General features: G+C 36.7%; 1 protein-coding gene across 1 annotated transcript in view; it reads right to left on the bottom strand.

Moving 5' to 3' along the window:
* Window positions 1-13473: 13473 nt before the first annotated feature.
* The window catches only part of LOC129259020 (aminopeptidase Ey-like), a 45258-nt gene continuing 38531 nt past the window's right edge, over window positions 13474-20200 (bottom strand). The window contains exons 18-19 of the mRNA XM_054897287.2: window positions 17900-17981; window positions 13474-16958 (exon numbers count right to left, since the gene is read on the bottom strand). Coding sequence (XP_054753262.2) covers window positions 16809-16958; window positions 17900-17981 — 232 coding nt within the window. The 3' untranslated portion in view covers window positions 13474-16808. The remainder of the gene's footprint in view (window positions 16959-17899; window positions 17982-20200) is intronic.

Here is a 20200-nt window from a genome sequence, read left to right as displayed (position 1 = left end):
AAGGATGCCAAAAACTCCTTTGGCGGGGGGTATCTGAATTTCAAAAAGAAAATCACATGACTAAAAAGTTCGATATCTTCTCTTTTCTTTGATACCTAAATCACAGAAAATGGTCGAGTAGTAAAAAAGTTATGATCCCTCGAAACAATGCTTGTATTTCCATAATTTCATTAAATAAACGTGTTTTAACCGGTTTCCCACTGAAGCTATCGCACGGTAACAAAAGACTTAATGCATGGCTGATCGTCAACAAAACGGAGTGTCGAGTGAGTTTGAACGCTAGCCTGTAAAACCTCTTCATTTTATGAAATTATTGAAATTCAAGCCTTTTTTCAAATAACCAGAACTTTGTTATTTGACCATTTTCTGTAATTGAGGTATCAAATTAAAGAGCAGATATTGAACTTTTTAAAAATGTGGTTTTCTTTTTAAAACTCAGATACGGCCCGCCAAGTGACTTTTTGGTATCCCCTTTTCCAATTGTTTTTGCGGGGGGGGGGGGCGGAAGTCGACCCAATAGGATACCCCGACCCTCTACCGTGTCCTCTCACCTCCCTCGCTCCTTTACCATCCCCTATTCAGATTCCTGGATCTGCCACAGTCATACAGCAAGTTTTAAAAAAATACGATATGTCTACCTTTTTAATGATATTTTACATGATTTTTTTAGATCAAATGAAATTACTACGAAAGACCATTAGTGCCACGGAGAAACAAAAACACTATTTCTACTAATCTGTAATAACAGATTACGGTATCTTTACTTATCTGTTTAAACAGATTATAATCTGTAATAACAAATTACGGTATTTCTAGTAATCTGTAATAACAGATTACGGTACGTCAACTAATCTGTTTAAACAGATTATAATCTGTAATAACAGATTACGGTATTTCTACTAATCTGTTATAACAGACTAATCTGTTATAACAGATTACGGTACTTCAACTAATCTGTTTAAACAGATTATAATCTGTAATAACAGATTACAGAATTTCTACTAATCTGTTATAACAGATTAGTAGAAATGTTATTACAGATTAGAAGAAATACCGTAATCTGTTATTACAGATTAGTAGAAATACCGTAATCTGTTATTACAGATTATAATCTGTTTAAACAGATTAGTTGAAGTACCGTAATCTGTTATTACAGATTAGTAGAAATACCGTAATCTGTTATTACAGATTATAATCTGTTTAAACAGATTAGTAGAAATACTGTAATCTGTTATTACAGATTATAATCTGTTTAAACAGATTAGTAGAAATACCGTAATCTGTTATAACAGATTAGTAGAAAGTGTGGGTTTTTTTTCTCCGTGGCACTAATGGTCTTTCGTAAATTACACATTACACCCCTCCCTTTCTCCCCTTTATTCAAAGTTGGATTCGTTCTGTAAACAGTGTTTGACAGAGAAAACAAAATTTAACCAGCAGAGTAAAATATTCTCTTGACAAAATTAATAAATTATGCAGTTTTGTCTACTTTCCTAATTTATGAGTGATTCAAGTACTTTTGATGACAGTCCTGCTGGTATGCTCGCGTTAATAGTCTGCCTATCTCTCTCTTTTTTAATTGTTATACATTTCTTTTTATTTGTTCATTTTGCTTGAGGCAACCAATAAATAATTTTACCCCTCCATTTTCCACAGGCACTCGACAAATGATTTGATATAAAATTATAATAAATCATTTCAACAAATATATAATTATCTTGTGTTTTACAAGAAAAGTATATATGTTTGTTTAATATAATGGTAATTTTCTCATATCCTTGCCCTCATGAGGTTACATTGAAAAGTTAAATTTGCTGGCATTTTTTTAAGGAAAAAAACATTAGTTGAAATTTGTATTTTCAGATTCATACTCCCCAACTGTCTGTCCCTTTTACTCCAGCTTATATTCTTGTGATTGTTGTTCTGCTTGTGCCTCTTCTATTTCTTCTTCTTCTTCTTCTTGTGCCTCTTCTATTTCTTCTTCTGCTTTTTCTCCTTCTGCTTCTCCTCCTCCTCCTTCTTTTCTTCTTCTGCTTCTACTTCTGCTTCTTTTTATTCTTCTTCTGCTTCTACTGCTTACTTTCTTCTTCCTCTTCTTCTTCTGCTTCTTTCTCTTCTTCCTCTTCTTCTTTCTCTTTTCATTCTTCTTTCTCTTCTTCTACTACTACTACTTCTTTCTCTTTTTCTTCCTCTTCTTTTTTACACGTATATTTCACCCGTTTGAATTATAATACGATATTCATTAATGGATGAGATCGGGTAAAGTGGAATACAAAATTGTGTTTCAGACACTTTTTGCTTTTTAACTTAGAACAAAGTCACTCAAGAGAAAATGATAGTGCTTTCAAAATACCTGCAAAATGTACATTACAGTGTATATCCATGAAGGCAAATAGGACAAGGAGGATGATGATCAAAATGAACATGAATCATACAATAAAAATTGTATTAACAATGATATAAATGTGGAAGATAACAATGGCAATACCAAGGATGGTGAAGGAAGTTGAGTAAACGGAAGAAGAGGGGGCAAAAGGTGGGATAAAGGAAGAAGGGTAACAGAAAAATAACAAAAATAAAAAGGTAAATAGTATCCCGTAATTAGTAACCAACTGGAATAAAATTATTGGAAATGGTTTTTTGACTGATTTGAGTAGGTATGGGTGTCAACATTTACCAAAAAAAAGTTAGGAGGAATACGGGTTGGGGAAAGTGCTTTTTTTTTCAAGGTCAAAGGTCAATGACCTTTTTAAATATACTGTATCATGGTATCTCCCAGATAAAATATTACAGGTTGGTGATCATGGTGTCAAAATGCACAGATTCTTACAAGAAGATCAAATCAAGTACCTACAATGCTCATTCACCCATGAAATACAAGGTCAAAGCCTTTCAAAGTTCAATGTCCTTTATTACATTATATACCATATACGGTATAATGGTATCTCAGAGATGAAAAGTTGCAGGTTGGTGATCTAGGTGTCAAAATGCAGAGGTTCTTACAGGAAGATCAAATAAAATCAAATTAATAACCCGGAATGCACATTAAACAATAAAATTCAAGGTCAAAGCCTTTCAAAGGTCAATGACCTTTTTTCTACTTTATATACCATATACGTTATAATGCTATCTCTCAGATGAAAAGGCGCAGGTTGGTGATCTTGGTGTCAAAATGCACAGATTCTTACAAGAAGATCAAATGAAACCAAATCAAGTACCTACAATGCTCATTCACCAAATGAATGAAATTCAAGGTCAAAGCTTTCAAAGCTCAATGACTTTTTTTACATTGTATACCATATACGGTATAATGGTATCTCTGAGATGAAAAGGTGCAGGTTGGTGATCTTGGTGTAAAAATGCAGAGGTTCTTACAGGAAGATCAAATAAAATAGAATTAAGTACCCAGAATGCACATTAAAGTATAAAATTCAAGGTAAAAGCCTTTCAAAGGTCAATGACCTTTTTTACATTATGTATCATACTGTATAATATTATCTCTGAGATGAAACGGCACAGGTTGGTGATCGTTGTATCAAAATTCCCAGATTCTTACAGGAAGGTCAAATAAGATAAAGTTAATCACCTAGAATGCATACTAACCCATAAAGTTCAAGGTCAAAGGTCAGTAACCTCTTTACAAAGGCTATATATCGTATAAAAGTATCTCTGAGATAAAACGCTGCATGTTGGTGATTTTGATGTCAAAAAGCAATTTTTGCAAGAAGGTTAAAAAAGACTCAAAATAATCATACAGCATAATCCAATATCCAAAGTCAAAGGTCAAAAGTTGATGGGGAAAAGACTGACCTGCGTGGAAAAAGAACTCAAATTTGATAGTTGAATCCTTGACCAATGATGATGTCAAAGTACAAGTTCGAGGTAAAATTGGATCAAATAGCACTTTTTCTTATAATATACTGTAATGCATTGACAAAAGTGTAAAAAAAAATCATGTGTGATATAATTTGAAATGGTGACAATGGTGAAGTTACCTAAAGTAGCAGCATTTAGATATGCATTTTATAAATCTAAATCAAGGTACTAATTTCTCTGTAGCAATAGGTCACTAACCTCAAATGCTACAATCAATACTATAACACTATAACTTAATCTGTAAATGGAAAGGATAGGCCTAATATAAGTCTTATGGCACGCATCATCCGAGAACATTTTCATATAGCCAGGGACAATGACGAAGAATTAAAATAAGGCAATCATTAGAGCTGCAGCTTTTTTTGTCGTAGATGAAGTTAAGTGTCTCAACTTCAGCAAAGAGTAATTGAACTCTTGAAAACCTTCTGACATTTTCAAGCCTTTGATATGGCCCATTCAATGAAAGCCTAACGTTCTGTCAAGGGATATCAGACCAGGATCTATATTATTACTGATAATTGCACAGCTTGATTCTCAAGAACTGGAAGTGGTGCTGTAGGAGTTTTGTTAGGTCGATGGATGCGTACTTGTAAGCTATTATCTCCTTTTGAATTTCATTGTTATATGCCTAATTTGTGCATGATAACAATCAGTTGTTCTGGACCAAAAACATGATCCTTGTACAAACTGATACCTAGTAGAAATAGCATCATGGGTGACGTACGGCAGAGAGCAGATATGAAGTTTTGTCTTGCAGCATTAGCATCACAAGAGATTCTGGCAGCTCGCAATGAACTGATGAAAGGTACTAATAATACGGGAATTCACCTTTGTTGAAGTTGATATATATATATAATTTACTACATGTATATGACAGAAGCTGCAGCTCTAATGATGGCCTTCATTTCATCATCATCATCATCCCTCTGCTGTTTGGAAATGCTCTCAGATGATGCTAGCTGTGACATGAGAGTTAGACCTGTCCTATCCATTTTCAGAAGATTAAGCTAATAGTTTATAGTATTTATTATAGCATTGAGGTGAGTGGCCTATCGCTGGAGAGAAAAGACACGACAACCTTGATTTAGATATAATGATGCATTAAATGCTGCTACTTAAGATAAAAATCATTTCAAATTATATACTTGATTTCATTTATGTTTCAGTGCTTTTGGCAATGCATCGCAGTATATAAAAAAGTGTTATTTGGTTATCAACTTTTTAAACTTAATTTCCACTGATATTTTGGAAAGGGCTCATTGACCTCTGACCCCTAAATACATTCTCCATGGCCTTGATTAATTCAGACCGAAATTATGAAACCTCCATGTTTTCATTACAAATTAGCCATGGTTATTTACATTATTTAGATATAAAATATGAACACAAAATATATTGTTTTTGGTTATTTTTATATCATATAGATTATATATTTCCTCTGATCTAGGATTTCAAGGGTGAAAGTTTATTCTTTATACTTATTTTAGTGTTGTTTAATCTGCTTGTACAAGTCTTTGGATTTTGGCACCAATCACCAACCTGCGTAGTTTTATCTCAGAGATACCATTATTATTATCTAATGTTAAAAACGACATTGACCTTTGTCCTTGAATTTTATGGGTGAATGTGCATTCTCGATGCTTAATTTCATTTTATCTTCCTGTAAGAACATGCGTGTTTTGACACCAAGAACACCAACAATTATATAATATGGTATATGTAGTATAAAAGGTCATTGACATTTGGCCTTAAATTTTATGCGTGAATGTGCATTCTAGGTACTTAATTTTATTCCTTTTGATCTTCTGGTAAGAATCTGTGCATTTTGACACCATGATCACCAACCTGTGCTTTTTCATCTCAGGGATACCATTATACAGTATGGTATATAATGTAAATAGGTCATTGACCTTGAATTTAATCGGTGAATGTGCATTCTAGGTACTTCAGTTTATTTCATTTGATCTTCTTGTAAGAATCTGTACATTTTTAAACCATGATCACCAGCATGTACCTTATTATCTCAGAGATACCATTATACGGTATGGTATATAATGTAAAAAAGGTCATTGACCTTTTGAAAGGCTTTGACCTTGAATTTTATAGGTGAATGTGCATTCTAGGTCATTAATTTTATTCTATTTGATATTCTGGTAAGAATGTGTGCATTTTGACACCATGATCACCAACCTGCGCCTTACCATCTCAGAGATACCATTATACAGTATGTACGAAAAGGTCATTGACCTTTGACCTTGAAAAAAAAACACTTTCCCCAACCCGTATTCCTCCTAACTTTTTTTTGGTAAATGTTGACACCCATACCTACTCAAATCAGTCAAAAAAACAATTTCCAATAATTTTATTCCAGATTGGCACTTTTGGGGTCTAATTCAGGGATACTAAAAGGGTTAGATAGTGAAAGTAAAAACAAAAGAAAAGGGTCCTATATGTAACCTAAATTTTCATACAAATTTCATTTAGCATCTAAATAAAGACATAACCAATTTATCCGACTATATATACACAACAAAAAAAGGAAGTCCCCCTTAAACAAACATCAATAATTTCCGAAGCAATGCGAGTTTTTAATATATTTTTAGATGAGCGTGTAGGTAATGTTATAAGCTACCCTCTGAGTAAATGTTATGGACATATTTTACGTCATGCTTCAGTGAGCACCGTCAGAAGGCAAAAATGTCACTTTTCAAAAGTCACAAGCCAAATATCATGACTTTGATTCCATTTTATTGGAACTAATTCCACATTCTCATCATGAAAAATAGTCAGAAGGGTTGTAAAAGGTACTTTCCAAAAGACGATACAACTTTTGTTCAAATTTCACGGTTGAATAAACACAAGTCAAAATTTGCTATAATTGGATTTTTTACACATTTCTATCAATAAAAATGATAGAATATGATGACAAATATTTTTGGGAAGAGTTTCTTCAACAGTATTCATCGTTGCACGGTTCAATGAACATTTAAAGAAAACAAAAAATACGATTTTCAAATATCATAGGCAAGTATTGTTTCATTTTGGTAACTGAAAATGATCTTTTCTCAACTTTTTCGTTGTGTTCATGACCAATTAACATGCTTCAATGATTCAAAGGCGTTTAATTAAACATTCACGCTTGAATGAACATGTGGAATGTGATTAGCTCTTTTTTACGTTATTGGACAAAGTGCAATTTGTAACTATGGATATCTGTTACAAACCTCCTTGCATAGTTCATTTGATTTGATTTTTATGAAAATCCGGATGTTTAATGCATCAGTGAGCACACAATACTCGAAAATTATGGAAATGAGAAGAAAGTTCAAGGCCTTGGCCCCACTCTGTGCCGTATCGAATGGTTATTTTGGGGTGCGTGCCTTTTGGATAGTGTTACTCTGAAGCCATGTGCGAAGTTTCATGAAATAACTGTTGGCAGAAGTAACAAAAACTGTCCATGAAACAAACCCTCATTTCATATTTGTTAAAATTTTGACTTCCTCTCTCATAGACTTGTGTACATTATGGGTGCATTAACAGTAGCGGACCGTGACCCGGAGGAGACAAAGCATTGGAGGGGCACTGTATTGTTTGTGAACAATGCTGTGCCCCCCCCCCCAAATGCTTTGTCTCCTCCGGGTCACGGTCCGCCACTGGGTGCATAATTATGTTTAAGAATAAGTAACCCCTTATTCAATATGGTAGTACTTTTTAAGGCTGTCTTAAGCAATGTCGTTTGGCAGTTATGTTTATCAACCTATGGGCAAAATTGTGTGCAAAAATGAAATCGATTTGTTTATCTCTGGATGAGTGAGCACGCATCAAAGTGGAAAAATTGGTATTTTCAATGTCACAGACTCATATTAAAGGGTGATAAAGTGAATATTGGGGGGGCAAATTCGGTTTCTAATGTGACTTCAATTGCTGTTGTTTTTATCATCCATCATTTCTATCACCACACACTTTCAGAACTTTAAACATTTACATGGTTGAGCGAGCACATTCGAAAACTTAGGAATGAATACTCTTTATACTGCATAAATGGATTCTTTTTCTAACAATTTCTCAAGATCAGTTGAATGTATGGACAAATCAGTGGTGGATCCAGAATTTTAAAATGGGGAAGGGGTCTATAATCGGGGGAGCCACCAACATTTTCAAATTTTAACGATCTAAGAAGTTGTAGAGGATACTACCATAAACCCCTATGATGATACCCCGGGGGGGGGGCACTCAGTATATAATGCATAGTGGGTATGTGCCGCGGAGGGGACCCCCATTTTTACACTCAAATTTCCGTTCCAAGGCATATCATTTTTTGTCTTATTGAGAAAAAGAACAAAGAAAGCCGCTCCAAAGCATAGCATTTTCTTCTTATCGAGAAAAAGAAGAAATAAATCCGCTCCAAGGCTTCGCATATTTTCCGTTACGCCGTTCCGGTCGCATTGTTCTGCTACAATCAGCCGCAATTTTGGTGAAAAGCGGCCGCAGAGCGCTGTCCGACCATCGCCTCTGCGCTAGCGCACCCGGCGCCCGTGCCGCTGGGCTAGCTGCAAAGCAGCTGCATGCACGTTTGGCACGTTCCATAGGGGTGCATACGCACTCACACGCAGAGACCCGTTCCAAGGACCCTCCTTTTTACAATAAGCCCGCTCCAAGGCCCCCGTTTTTTGTCTCACCCGCGGCACATACCTACTACTTTTTTGGTCGAGTGCCCCCCCCCCCGGGGATGATACGTCACAATACAGGGGCCGCGGAACGGTTTTCAAAGTGGGGGGGGGGGGGGCTGAGCCAAAAGTGAATGGGGGCTGACCATGCAAAAAATCACAATCATATGGTCATTTTTACATTTTTGTACATGCTTTTGGAAAAAAGTGGGGGGCTGAAGCCCACCCCCCCCCCGCTTCCGCAGCCCCTGCAATACATTGTGCTCACTCAACCATGAACATATACGATATCAAAATCTGGTCTGAAGTGGTTGAATGACGGATAGTAAAACAGCATAACACCATAAAATTCGCCTAAAAACAACTTTTGCCCAAATTTGTATTTGAATAAACTGAAAAACGATTCTTGTGACTTTTAAAAATTGTCATTTTTAATTAAATCTTTAATTACTCATGCATGACTCAACCGATCGATCTCATTTTTCCCCAGGAGTTGCTTATGTCTTAATAATATGTGGCCTTTACCCCGAGGGAGGTACCGCTAATTCGCTGAATTGAACGTAGCGCTAACTTGATATTTCGACAAATGAGAACACTTCTGTGCAACATCCCTCTAAAATTCATCTTCCATTCGTGGCGATCGAAATGTATGTATTTTTCCCATCATGAGCCGGTCATACGGCGTCGAAACCGTTCCCATTACGTCGATTTAGCTGCGTCTGAGCAGTTTGTGAGGAGGTATATCTACCTCTGTTTGGACGTAGCGGGGGACGTAGTTACAACTTAAAGGAGAATGAAACTCTTGGAGCAAGTTAGCTTTTGTGAAAGCAATAAAATCAAAGAATGAGATCAACAAAAGTTTGAGTAAAATAGGACTAGCAATAGAAGAGTTATGAGCATTTGAATGTCGAGATCACTAATGCTATGGAGATCCTCCCATTGGCAACGCAACCAAGATCTATGATATCACAGATGAACAACTCTCCCCTTTTGGACACTGAAAATATACCCCAAAACATCTCTTTTTGCTCTTTCTAATCATATGACAAAAGATTCATCAATGATATAATGTTGTGAAACCTCTGTACTTGTCCTCTCATAAAGAGAACACCTCACCTTGTGATAGATTCTATAAAAGTGAGAATATAAGTGAAATAAGTACTAAAGCAATGAGGGAGTTGTACGTGTGTGACATCACAGATCTTGGTCGCATTGCCAATGGGAGGATCTACATGGCATTAGTGATCTCAATATTCAAATGCTCATAACTTTCTTATTATTCATTCAATCTTCCTCAAACTTTCAACAATATGTTTTTTTGATTTTTCTCTTTGATATGGATTCAGCTGGTTTCAAGGGTTTCATTCTCCTTTAATATGTGCATTGACCGCGTAGTAAATACGAATGGGGTTCTTGCTGTGCCCGTATGTTCGTTTCATCTATGTTACGTCGATGGAGCTGTTATGAGGCCCAATGAAAGTCCGTGTCATTTATGGTTACTGCGTCATTTATACACATCCTTTTCAGACAGTACAGTTCTACTTGGACTTTTTCTATGCAGCAGAAAATGGGTCTCCAATGATGATGCACGCAATGACGACTCGCATGCGCGCTGTAAGCTGCAGAAGTTACCGTTGTATCATGGCAATTAATTTCGCAGTGAGAACTGTCTTGAGAAAGTCGTGGGATAGTCGGGGTTTGAGGACATTCAGAAAATTTTAGACGTTTTGAACATGTTTTGTGAATGTTTTTACCGTTTCTTGTTTGATGTGATAATTGTAAATAACTTGGATATATGATTAATGACACTATGAACTGAATGAAGTAAATGAGCATGTGGCAGACAAGTGTTCATCAGCACTTTTAAAAATAAGCCAGTTCGTAGTTCCTTTCTGCGCACGATCAAAATATTCTACGCATGATCAGAGGAAGGTCATTTGTACTAAAGTGACATGGTGGTTTAGAATCTAATGAGATAAGCACCAACTTTGATGTCTTTATTATTCATATATTCTTTTGAATTGTGGTTTTCATGTACGTCCACAAAAAACAACAATGCGTCCACGAACGACTGGTATTTCACAGTTTGCCAAGTACATTGTGCAACATGCTTTGATATGCATTCAAAGTAGAATGCAACAAATACCTTCATAAAGTGTTCATTTGTGGGTTATTCTAGTCACCTGGTCTAATCAATTTATTCATCCTGCTATGTAAGGCAAGCTCACGTAATATCTTGCTTTGAAATCTGCCTATCACAATGAAAGAAATGAAAGGTCATTTGACCAAAATTGTCCATGAAGTAACTACGAACTGGTCTATTCACTATGTTGTATTCTTGATACAAGGCCAGCTTTTACCTTGTTTACACGCTGCACCGGCTCGCGGCGCATGCAGACACGGCAATATTGCTCCGCCAAAATAGTAGGATCAGAACCGCAAGTCAGTGCAGACACGGCAATTTTTCTCCGTGTAAACACAAAGTCAAATCTGCCCCGGCAATTAGCGGGCGCTTCATGTCGTAAATTTTATCCACTGATCTGTGTTTTTGCCCCAACGAGCCGAGTCTGATCCGCGAGCTGGGACAGCGTGTAAACGCGACGCAGGATTTACCCGCGAGCCGGGCGCGAAATTATTTTTCCTACCGCAGTTCCGGACCCCAAGTCTTCATGATATGAATTTTCATGACCTGTGTCTTCGGAATAAGAGGACTTCTTTTAACAGAAAAAAATTATCGTGATTCGGCAATTTCATGCCGCTCTCAACAACCCTGTACTTCATTGACTTGTACACACTGCGATAGATTATGTAAACTCTGAAGAAAACGATGGGACTTTGATTTTATCGGAAAAGCAAGAATTGATCAGAATACGCGAACCTGTGCGATATCGGTAAGGAATCAGATCGTCCGAAAATTCCTTTCATTACTCAAATGCAATATGCTAAACTGACATTATATGTCGATTTTGTTGCGAGGTAATAGAGAATTGCACACTTGTTTTGATGCCATGTTGTGCTGGGATCTGGGAGCCTCTTTTCCTCGCCGCAATAATGCAAATCCACGCGCATGAGTAGTTATATTCCGAAGACGCAAGTCATGAATATTCATATCATGTAGACTTGGGTTCCTAACTGAGGTGGGAAAAACGGTAAAAATGATAGTCTGGGGACCGTTTGGAAAAGACTTACGACTGCCATGGCATTTACCATAGTTGTAACTCTATGAAAATGGCCTCGGAGTGTATATCCTTTTGGTGGTAGTGGTAAAGTTAAGCATTCGTTTAACTAGAATAGTTGGTCTATCATTTTCAAAAGTTAATATCATTACACAATGGACTGAGTATAATATTCAGTTTGTAACAATGTATGTTAATCAATGTTCATCATTCAAATCGTCGCAAAATCTTTATACATAAAGGGTTTTTTACGTTTAAGGGTTTTTCAAGTCTTGATGTTGACTATGTATGACATTGTTAAATGGTATTTTATGGAATTTGATTTCATGATATGAATGATATATTCTTGAATATAAGAAATGGGATTGAGTGATTAAACGGCTTGGCATACGTACGTCAATATACTATGGCTAGATGGGACATTACTCTATAACGGGTAAGGCAATCGAGACCCGTGTAGAAATGGAGCGACTGGCCGGGAAACAAAATTTCGCAAAAAGTCTGCAACGAGTTAGTGAGAGGTGTCGGTTGAGGCAATAGCTGCGGATTCATTGACTTTTAAAATCTTTGAATATTAGCTCAACGTTTTTTTCTGGCTGGCATTGGCAGACATAGATACAGCATCATGACCTCAAAATACAAGACATCGCATTCAGAGGCCATGGTATGACAAAATGATTTTCATATCATGAGTTTGTTTATGCAACTTGGGATATTACCTGTTCAGATACATTTTTCTCACAATTTGCGAATATTGTAGATTATTGATTAGCCCTGTATACTAGTATTATCTGAACGGTTCTCAACGTGATCAATATTGAATAACATATATACAGGGCCTGCTGGAAGATCAGCTTACAGCTGAAGTGGCTACCCTGGGTAAATATGAGTTGTTATTGTTATTATTACTATTAATGTCTTTTATTGCATTGTTGGTTGTATGGGTTATATTACAATTAGTTATGTGGTGAGCATGGATTACAGTATGTGGAATATTTGGAATAAACTTTTCTTCATTATTTTAATCATTCAAAGAGATTGCTTCATTAATCATTTCATTTACCTCATAAAAACAGTAAAATAGCGAGAGAGATAAGGTGGGTTAAATTCCTATGTTGTAGGTACATGTTCGAGAGTTTTCGTATTCAAGACGCGACCGTTTTCTATAACACATCAATTCCTTTGAAAATGCAAGTCAAATCACAATGGAGAGCTGAGAGGCTTTTGTCGAAAGTTGGTGGACTGGGATTGCAGATCATCTAAAGATTTGCACCAGACAAACAATTGCAAATATGTCATCGTCCATTGTCACCAGACGATGCTGCTGTCCCGGCTTGAACAATCTTGAATAATGGTTACATTGGGATTGATGTCGGATTCGAGTACACTGCAAATACTCTGGTGTTGATTTAACACCAGCCTGGAATCTTATTATGTCGACACCAGAGAAGTGTTAAACACCAGTTTCGTTTTGGTCTAACACCAGACAGGTGTTTTATACAACACCAATTGGTATTAAAACAGCATCTGTTTGATTCCAAACTGGTGTTGTTTCCATACTTCCCTGGTGCGGACATATATAGATTCCGGGCTGGTGTTATATCAACACCGGAGTTTTTGCAGTGTAGTTTAAATGAAATCAAGACACCGCCCCTCCTTCCTCCCCATTCTCAAGATCGTGTTCCTCTCTATATCTACATGATATCTACTACACACAAACGCCATTCACTCTCACATACATGTAACGTTGATATGGTTTGATACTTGTTTGATATTTCTTCATTTATTTAAACCAACTTTTTGTTCAATAGGATGGACCTGCCCTTTGATATTCACTTGGTCTACATACTCTACTTCTCAGATAGTCTTATAAACCACAAGGGCTACACACTTTTAGTCTACTATCAAGTTTGGCCTACACTACACCTGTGCCCCGTTACACAAAGCATAGCGATTGATTTCAGGCTGATCATGCTGATTTTAACGATTGATTACATTGATTATTGTGTATGATCAATCGTAAAAATCAGCTCAACGATCGATCACTAAGTTTTGTGTTACGGGGCGCTGGTCTGATACCCATTTCATCTAATTTTCATTTATGTTACTGCCCATTTGGTCTAATTTCATCTATGTTTCCTTATTGTTTTATTTTTTATTTGGTCAAATGAAAACCTGGGGATCGTTTCATCAACATTTTTGTCCGAAAAGTTGTCAGGTCTGACAACTTTCCTTGATAATGATTGGCTGAGAGGCACTGTTACCATAGTAACTATCGGATAAAACAGTACTTGTCGGATAAAACGTCTGACAAGTCCTTTCATGAAACGCTCTCCAGGTTCATGAACGGTTGATCTGTTTCTTCTGTTTCTGTTTATGGTAACTCCCGTAGGAACTCGACAGGACAGCGCTCTGCTGGTAAAAACCAAGCTGGCATATAACTAATTACCAAGGAAACATTTTACGTCTAGGTTAATCAGGCACAGTGGCTGACGTTATAGACGACAGATATTACTCTCGGGTCTTTTTATCAAAGTGGAGACAAGGGCAGAATGGGGATTCGAACTGACAACCTTGGGATTATGGGTCCGATGCTACAACCATTGAACCACACGACCCGTGTGGTCTGATCACAGCATACATGGTGTCAGTCTGTCAGACCAAGTGGATGTTAGATAAAATGTGTATAGTCTCATTGTATTTCAGACAAAATGTTAAAATGGGGTAAATAGAAATTAGACCAATGCAGACCAGGGGCCTGTTACAGAAAGAGTTGCGTTTAAACGCAAGTCAAAATATCAAGCGCAAGTCACGAATACGGGTGCTTCATTGGCTGAAAATCAAGTTGCGCAGGATTTTTTGAGTTGCGTTTGATTACAACTCTTTCTGCAACGGGCCCCAGGTGGTTGAAGATGGAGTATAGGATTAGAGAAAGTGGGACGAGACCTGGGGAGCGTTTCATGAAAGGACTTGTCGGACGTTTTATCCGACAAGTCCCATTTTATCCGACAGTTACCATAGTAACAGTATTTCTTAGCCAATCAACATCAGAGAAAGATGTCAGATCTGACAACTTGTCGGATGAAAATGTTGATGAAACACTCCCCTGATGTATAGTAGACGAAACTTGGCAATTCCCCCGTTCAGATAGGCCCATATACAATTATATATAAACAAACTCATTCTGATTTCAACAATTTAGAAATTAGCCATTGCGCGTTTGTTAAATAAATGTATACATTTTGTCATTATTATAAGATAAACAATCATATACTTTTTTTAATGATAAAACAGTAGTTTCCAATGCCAATCAGGTACAGACCACCTCATACGAAATCATTCAGAGGTAAAAGAAAACTTTAAAAAAAATGAAAAACCATACCCCCCCCCCCCGTCTCCCTTGGTAAAAAAAAGTGCATGTCACTCCCAAAACCATTACTAACCCCTTTAAACACACACATCTACACTCACAGCCTCGCCTATCCAAACATACAACTTTCAATAACCAACAAAGTTACGTTATGATCTCATGCAAAGTATGTATAATTCATTCGTCAATTTTTAGTACTCACATAAATTTTTCATGAAAGTATATATAGCAAACTCTTCTCTTCAAAGCTTTGATATTCATACATTTGAAAAGGATTATTAGTCGTGAGGAAATTATACATTTCATTCAGAAACAAAGGACGGAGTGATGAAGATATTTACACAAAACAATACAAATATACCTTTGATATGAGCCGACATTGATTTGTGGCAGATCGCTTGATGGTAATAGACTTTGATACAGATGACTTTTATCTGCACATGCTCCGAATTTGTGTTTGATGGCTGAGATTTGTACCCACAACCCTCTGATTCAAGGTGTAAGTTAAACCACTCGACCACGATCGACACTCTCTCAGCATTGCTTTGAAACTTCAACTTGAAAATTTCAAGCAATTACGCAATGTCGGGGGTTTCCCATAGGTTGAGCGTATGATTTTTGGAGTTGTGTTTGACTGCAAACTTGCCTGCAGTGCGCCTATGATGTCATGATGATTTCAATACGATTGGAGTGGATCACCCAATATGAATGTATTATACAGCTGACTGGTTAGGAAATAATGATATTTTGGTGATGCTTGTGATGATTATACACTTAGACTAAAATCAATAAACTACACAAGAAAACTATGCTGACATATTTTTCAACTGAAGCTGTATATCTTAAAATGTCACGTTACACAAACACAATCTAAACAGAAAATTTGTAATTTGAAGGAGAGTGATTCTGATCAAAAGTCTGGATTGCGTGGATAAATAATAACAGTACAACCAAGACAAAAAGAACTCCCTTTGTCTACATCAAAACAATAACGCACGCTTTATTGAGATGCATTACACAACATACATTTATTTTAATGACATCCATATTCTTCAAGATACGACGTACATGGACATGTATATAAAAAAAAAAAGATAACATTCATGTCATCAAGTATAGAGGACGGTTGGAATGATACTATACTTTTCGATCATTATATTTATACAAACAATGGCAAGTGCTTAGTGGTAATTCGGATCGGATTGCAAGATAAACATTAGATGTCACACAAGTTCTCCGATTTCGGGGAAGACTTTTGACTCTCTACCATCCTATTTATTATGATACAGCGTTCCATCAGATTCATTCCCGCGCCAAACGACACAAAAAATCTCGAGATGTTTAATCCCTTGAATGACATCACTACGGGAACTTCCCGTGACAGACTGAAGCCAGATCAACATCTACACTCTAAAAATCAAGGATTTAAAATAAATCCAGATCGGCTGTGGATATTGACCAGCCGAATGTTGGATTTATTTTAATATTTAGGATTGACTTCCAAATCTCAAAAGATCTGAATTCAAATCTGTTAGATTTATATTTAAATTTACTAGGTTTAAAACTAAATCAAATATTCGGGTGGTCACTATTCACAGCCGATCTGGATTTATTTGAAATGCTTGATTTTATTGTATGTAACAAGACCTGACCCAATGCCTGCCACAAAGAAACGAAAAAACAAGTGCACATTGCTGTTGGTGAAACAACTCCCAAGACTCAACCTTCATTTTCCTGTTGAAGCCATGCATGCACTTTCTCCCGATAGCGCTGTACCCATCTGATGTTAGCTTTGGTCTGCTGTGCGGCCTGGACAAACGCTCTGGCACCCGTTCCCTGATCAGGATGTTGCGATATAAAGTCCTCAAGCTGTAAAAATAAATCAAGTTTACAGATAATTTAATCATAGGTAATGAGAAGATGGCAATAATTGACAAGCAACACAAACTCCCAGGTATTAGTTTCCAGTGAAATTTATATCTGCTTGCGTTCGGATTCTGTTTCCAAGATGTAGAGGGGAATATATCGTCAGCTTTTGCACAGGTTCTTTTTCCGTTCCACATGAATTTCAGTCAAAATTTGAAAACAAAGAGCTAATTGGACTATCAACCCCCTACCCCCCGAAAAAATGACCAAAAAAACAATATGGCATAACAATGATAGTTATAATACTAATAATATTGAAAATAACAATAATAATGATAATAATAATCATTATAGTAATAAACATAATTTTTCAAAGATGCGTTCGGGATATGAACAGAATTTGGCTTTGCAGTTGGCTCTGAGTAATACATTGGTAAAATCAGGTGGAATTTATCACGCAGTATTTTCAGTCAGGCGAAATCTCAATGTGATTAAAATATGTATCATTGCCCATTTCTAGAGCACTAGGCTGCAAAGACCATCAAATTTAACATTAATTTCCAACATATAATTGATCAATAATGCTATAGTAGCGGAAGAAAAATTGTTCATCGCAAATCTTACGATGTTTACGGTTCTCGAGATTCATGGGTTGGGTCACATGTAACACATATACGCATGTGTGGCAGTCATTATTTTTTATCGTTTAGCATTGTTTCCTAATTTTTATTTCTTCCTTAAAGTCAAAAGGGTGTGTTTTTTGTACTGCAGACTGAAAATTAATCAGCACTTTAAAAAAATTAAGTTTTTAAAAACCTAATTGCTTTTAGATTTTCTCCTTTTAAATAAATGGTTTGCTTTTAAAGAGGCCAATCCCTGAAGTGAAGTCAACTCTGAAAATGAAATTGTTCTAAGATAGAGAAGGAAGTAAGAAAAAAAATTACCTCTCTGAGTTGTAACTCCGTGTTGAAATAGGCAGTGACCTTTTTTATGAGATCGGCAAAATGAAATAAAGTACTGCCGTAGCTGTAAATAATAAAAGAAATAAACCATTATTTTTCACCCTCGAGCGCAAAACGCGAGAGAAATATTTTTTTCATATATTGACTTGACAGTTATACTTTTCCCAATTATTCACATCCCTTTTTTAATTCACCTTCTTATTTTTTTTCTCCTCTCCTTTTTTCTTCTTTTATATTCTCTTTTCACTCTTTTATTCTTGTCATGCGCCGTCAATAAGGGTACCGCAGTCGTTTCGGCTCCCCTGGATCTCCAGCATATGACCATGTTGTTACGAAAAAGGTGCAGATGAGCTATTTGTGCCTTCCCAAGGGCACTGAAAGGTGGCCCTTTTAGCCACGCAATTTGCCTCTTCGTTGTGCAAAGTGTTCTCTTTATATTTTTAAGACGTTCAAGAGGCAAAAAACACATAGAATAAACAAAATAATACACAAAAGAAAAATCACCATCAGTGACGAATGTGCAGATATTTCAAATAAGGTTTCAATTCACTCAGTCTGGGTACCAGTAAAATATCATTATTATCTGTATTTCATACATTTTATTATATTTCAGAAAATCAAAAATTTTCGGCTCCCATCTTGTGCTTGCATTTTGTAAGATATGTATCGTATCCTTTATTCACTGCAAAAAGTCATCAACAAGTCTTTTTTTAGGTTATTTGCAAAAAATAGAATATATATACCCTACATATACAGAGTGAGTAAAAAAACATGTCCATCAATTCGAAAATGTCTTTTATAAAGTATGAACATTTAATGGGTGTGCGTGTGTGTGGAGGGCGAAATGTTTGTCAGTATCTTGATATATTCATATCTACCTTAGATTACATCAGGTGCGGCGGAATGTATTTTTGTGGGGGGGAACGGGCACTTAGTAAAAATAGGTCAATGTGCAAAACAGATACTTTCACCATCGGATTACGTTCCTGCCTGAAGCATAGATTTATAGATATGCCCTGATATATTTATTCCCCCATCTCATTTTGGTACCATGCTCATACGGACCATTGCAAGCATTACTGACTACGAGGCAATCTCCAGAAGGTCGTAAAATCTCAGTTGCGCCGATTCACTGGGTGAAGAATCAAATAAAGTGTGGAAAAGGGTAACTTGTGCCCATGGAATGAAACCTAACCATCATTCGTCACACAGACACACCCACCCCTACCACCACACATATTCACACATTTGTGAAGGGTCCAAAATAAGTAACTGCTTCCCAAATCAGGCAAGCAAATTTAGAAGTTAATTAATGAGACAGTTGGCCACTGGTAATCAACGAAAGACATAACCAATGAGATAAGGAGATGAGGAAATGTACACACTACTTTATGAGGGATTATGAAGTCTTTTTAAGAAGCGTGTGTGTGGGTGGAGGTGGGTGTTTTTAGTGGATATGTGTGTGCGAGAAAGGTGATGTGTTTATAATGTGTGGGTGTGGAGGTGTGAATGCGAGTCTGTTGGTGTCTTTTTGTGTGCACACAATTACTTTTTTCACACTTTGTTTCCATCTTCTCCCAGCAACTTGGCGCAACTGAGATTCTACGACCTTCTAGAGATTGCCTTGTAGTCAGTCGTGCATGCAAAATTCCGTATGAGCATGGTACCAAAATTAGCAGGGGGATAACTCTATCACGACATATCTATAAATCTATGATCTATGCTTCAGGCAGGATCGTAATCTGATGGTGAAAGTATATGTTTGCACCTTAACCTATTTTTGCTAAGTGCCCTTTCTTGCCCCCCACACACAAAAATACATTTCGCCGCACCTGATGTAATCTAAGGTAGATATGAATAAATCAAGATAATAAAAACATTTCGCCCTTTCCAAAAGAACATCCCACACACACGCAAACCCACCCACCCACACTTTCGTGATGCGCATGTCGTTTCATGGATCATGGCCAGGTATAATTAAAACGGGCAAATACTTTCGGCCGAACAGACTCTGTAAAGTTGAAGGAAATGGAAGCTAATATCCAGCCGATAAAGGAAAACAGACAGAGCCTGATGCTATTATTGTTGATGGTGGTAATCATGATGACAAAGTTGTGAATGATGATGACAAATTTATGTTGTAGGTGATGATTATAAGGAATTAAGAGGAAGACGACGGATGTGATGGCAAAGACGGCTACGATGATGATGATGATGATTTCATGTTGATGCTATCATGATATTGTTGATGACAATAATGACCATGATGCTGCTGATGCTAAT

This window comes from Lytechinus pictus, chromosome 4, assembly GCF_037042905.1.
Source record: "Lytechinus pictus isolate F3 Inbred chromosome 4, Lp3.0, whole genome shotgun sequence".
Lineage (NCBI taxonomy): Eukaryota > Metazoa > Echinodermata > Echinoidea > Temnopleuroida > Toxopneustidae > Lytechinus > Lytechinus pictus.
Note: the sequence above shows the minus strand (reverse complement) of the source record. Positions and strands in the feature narration are given on the sequence as shown.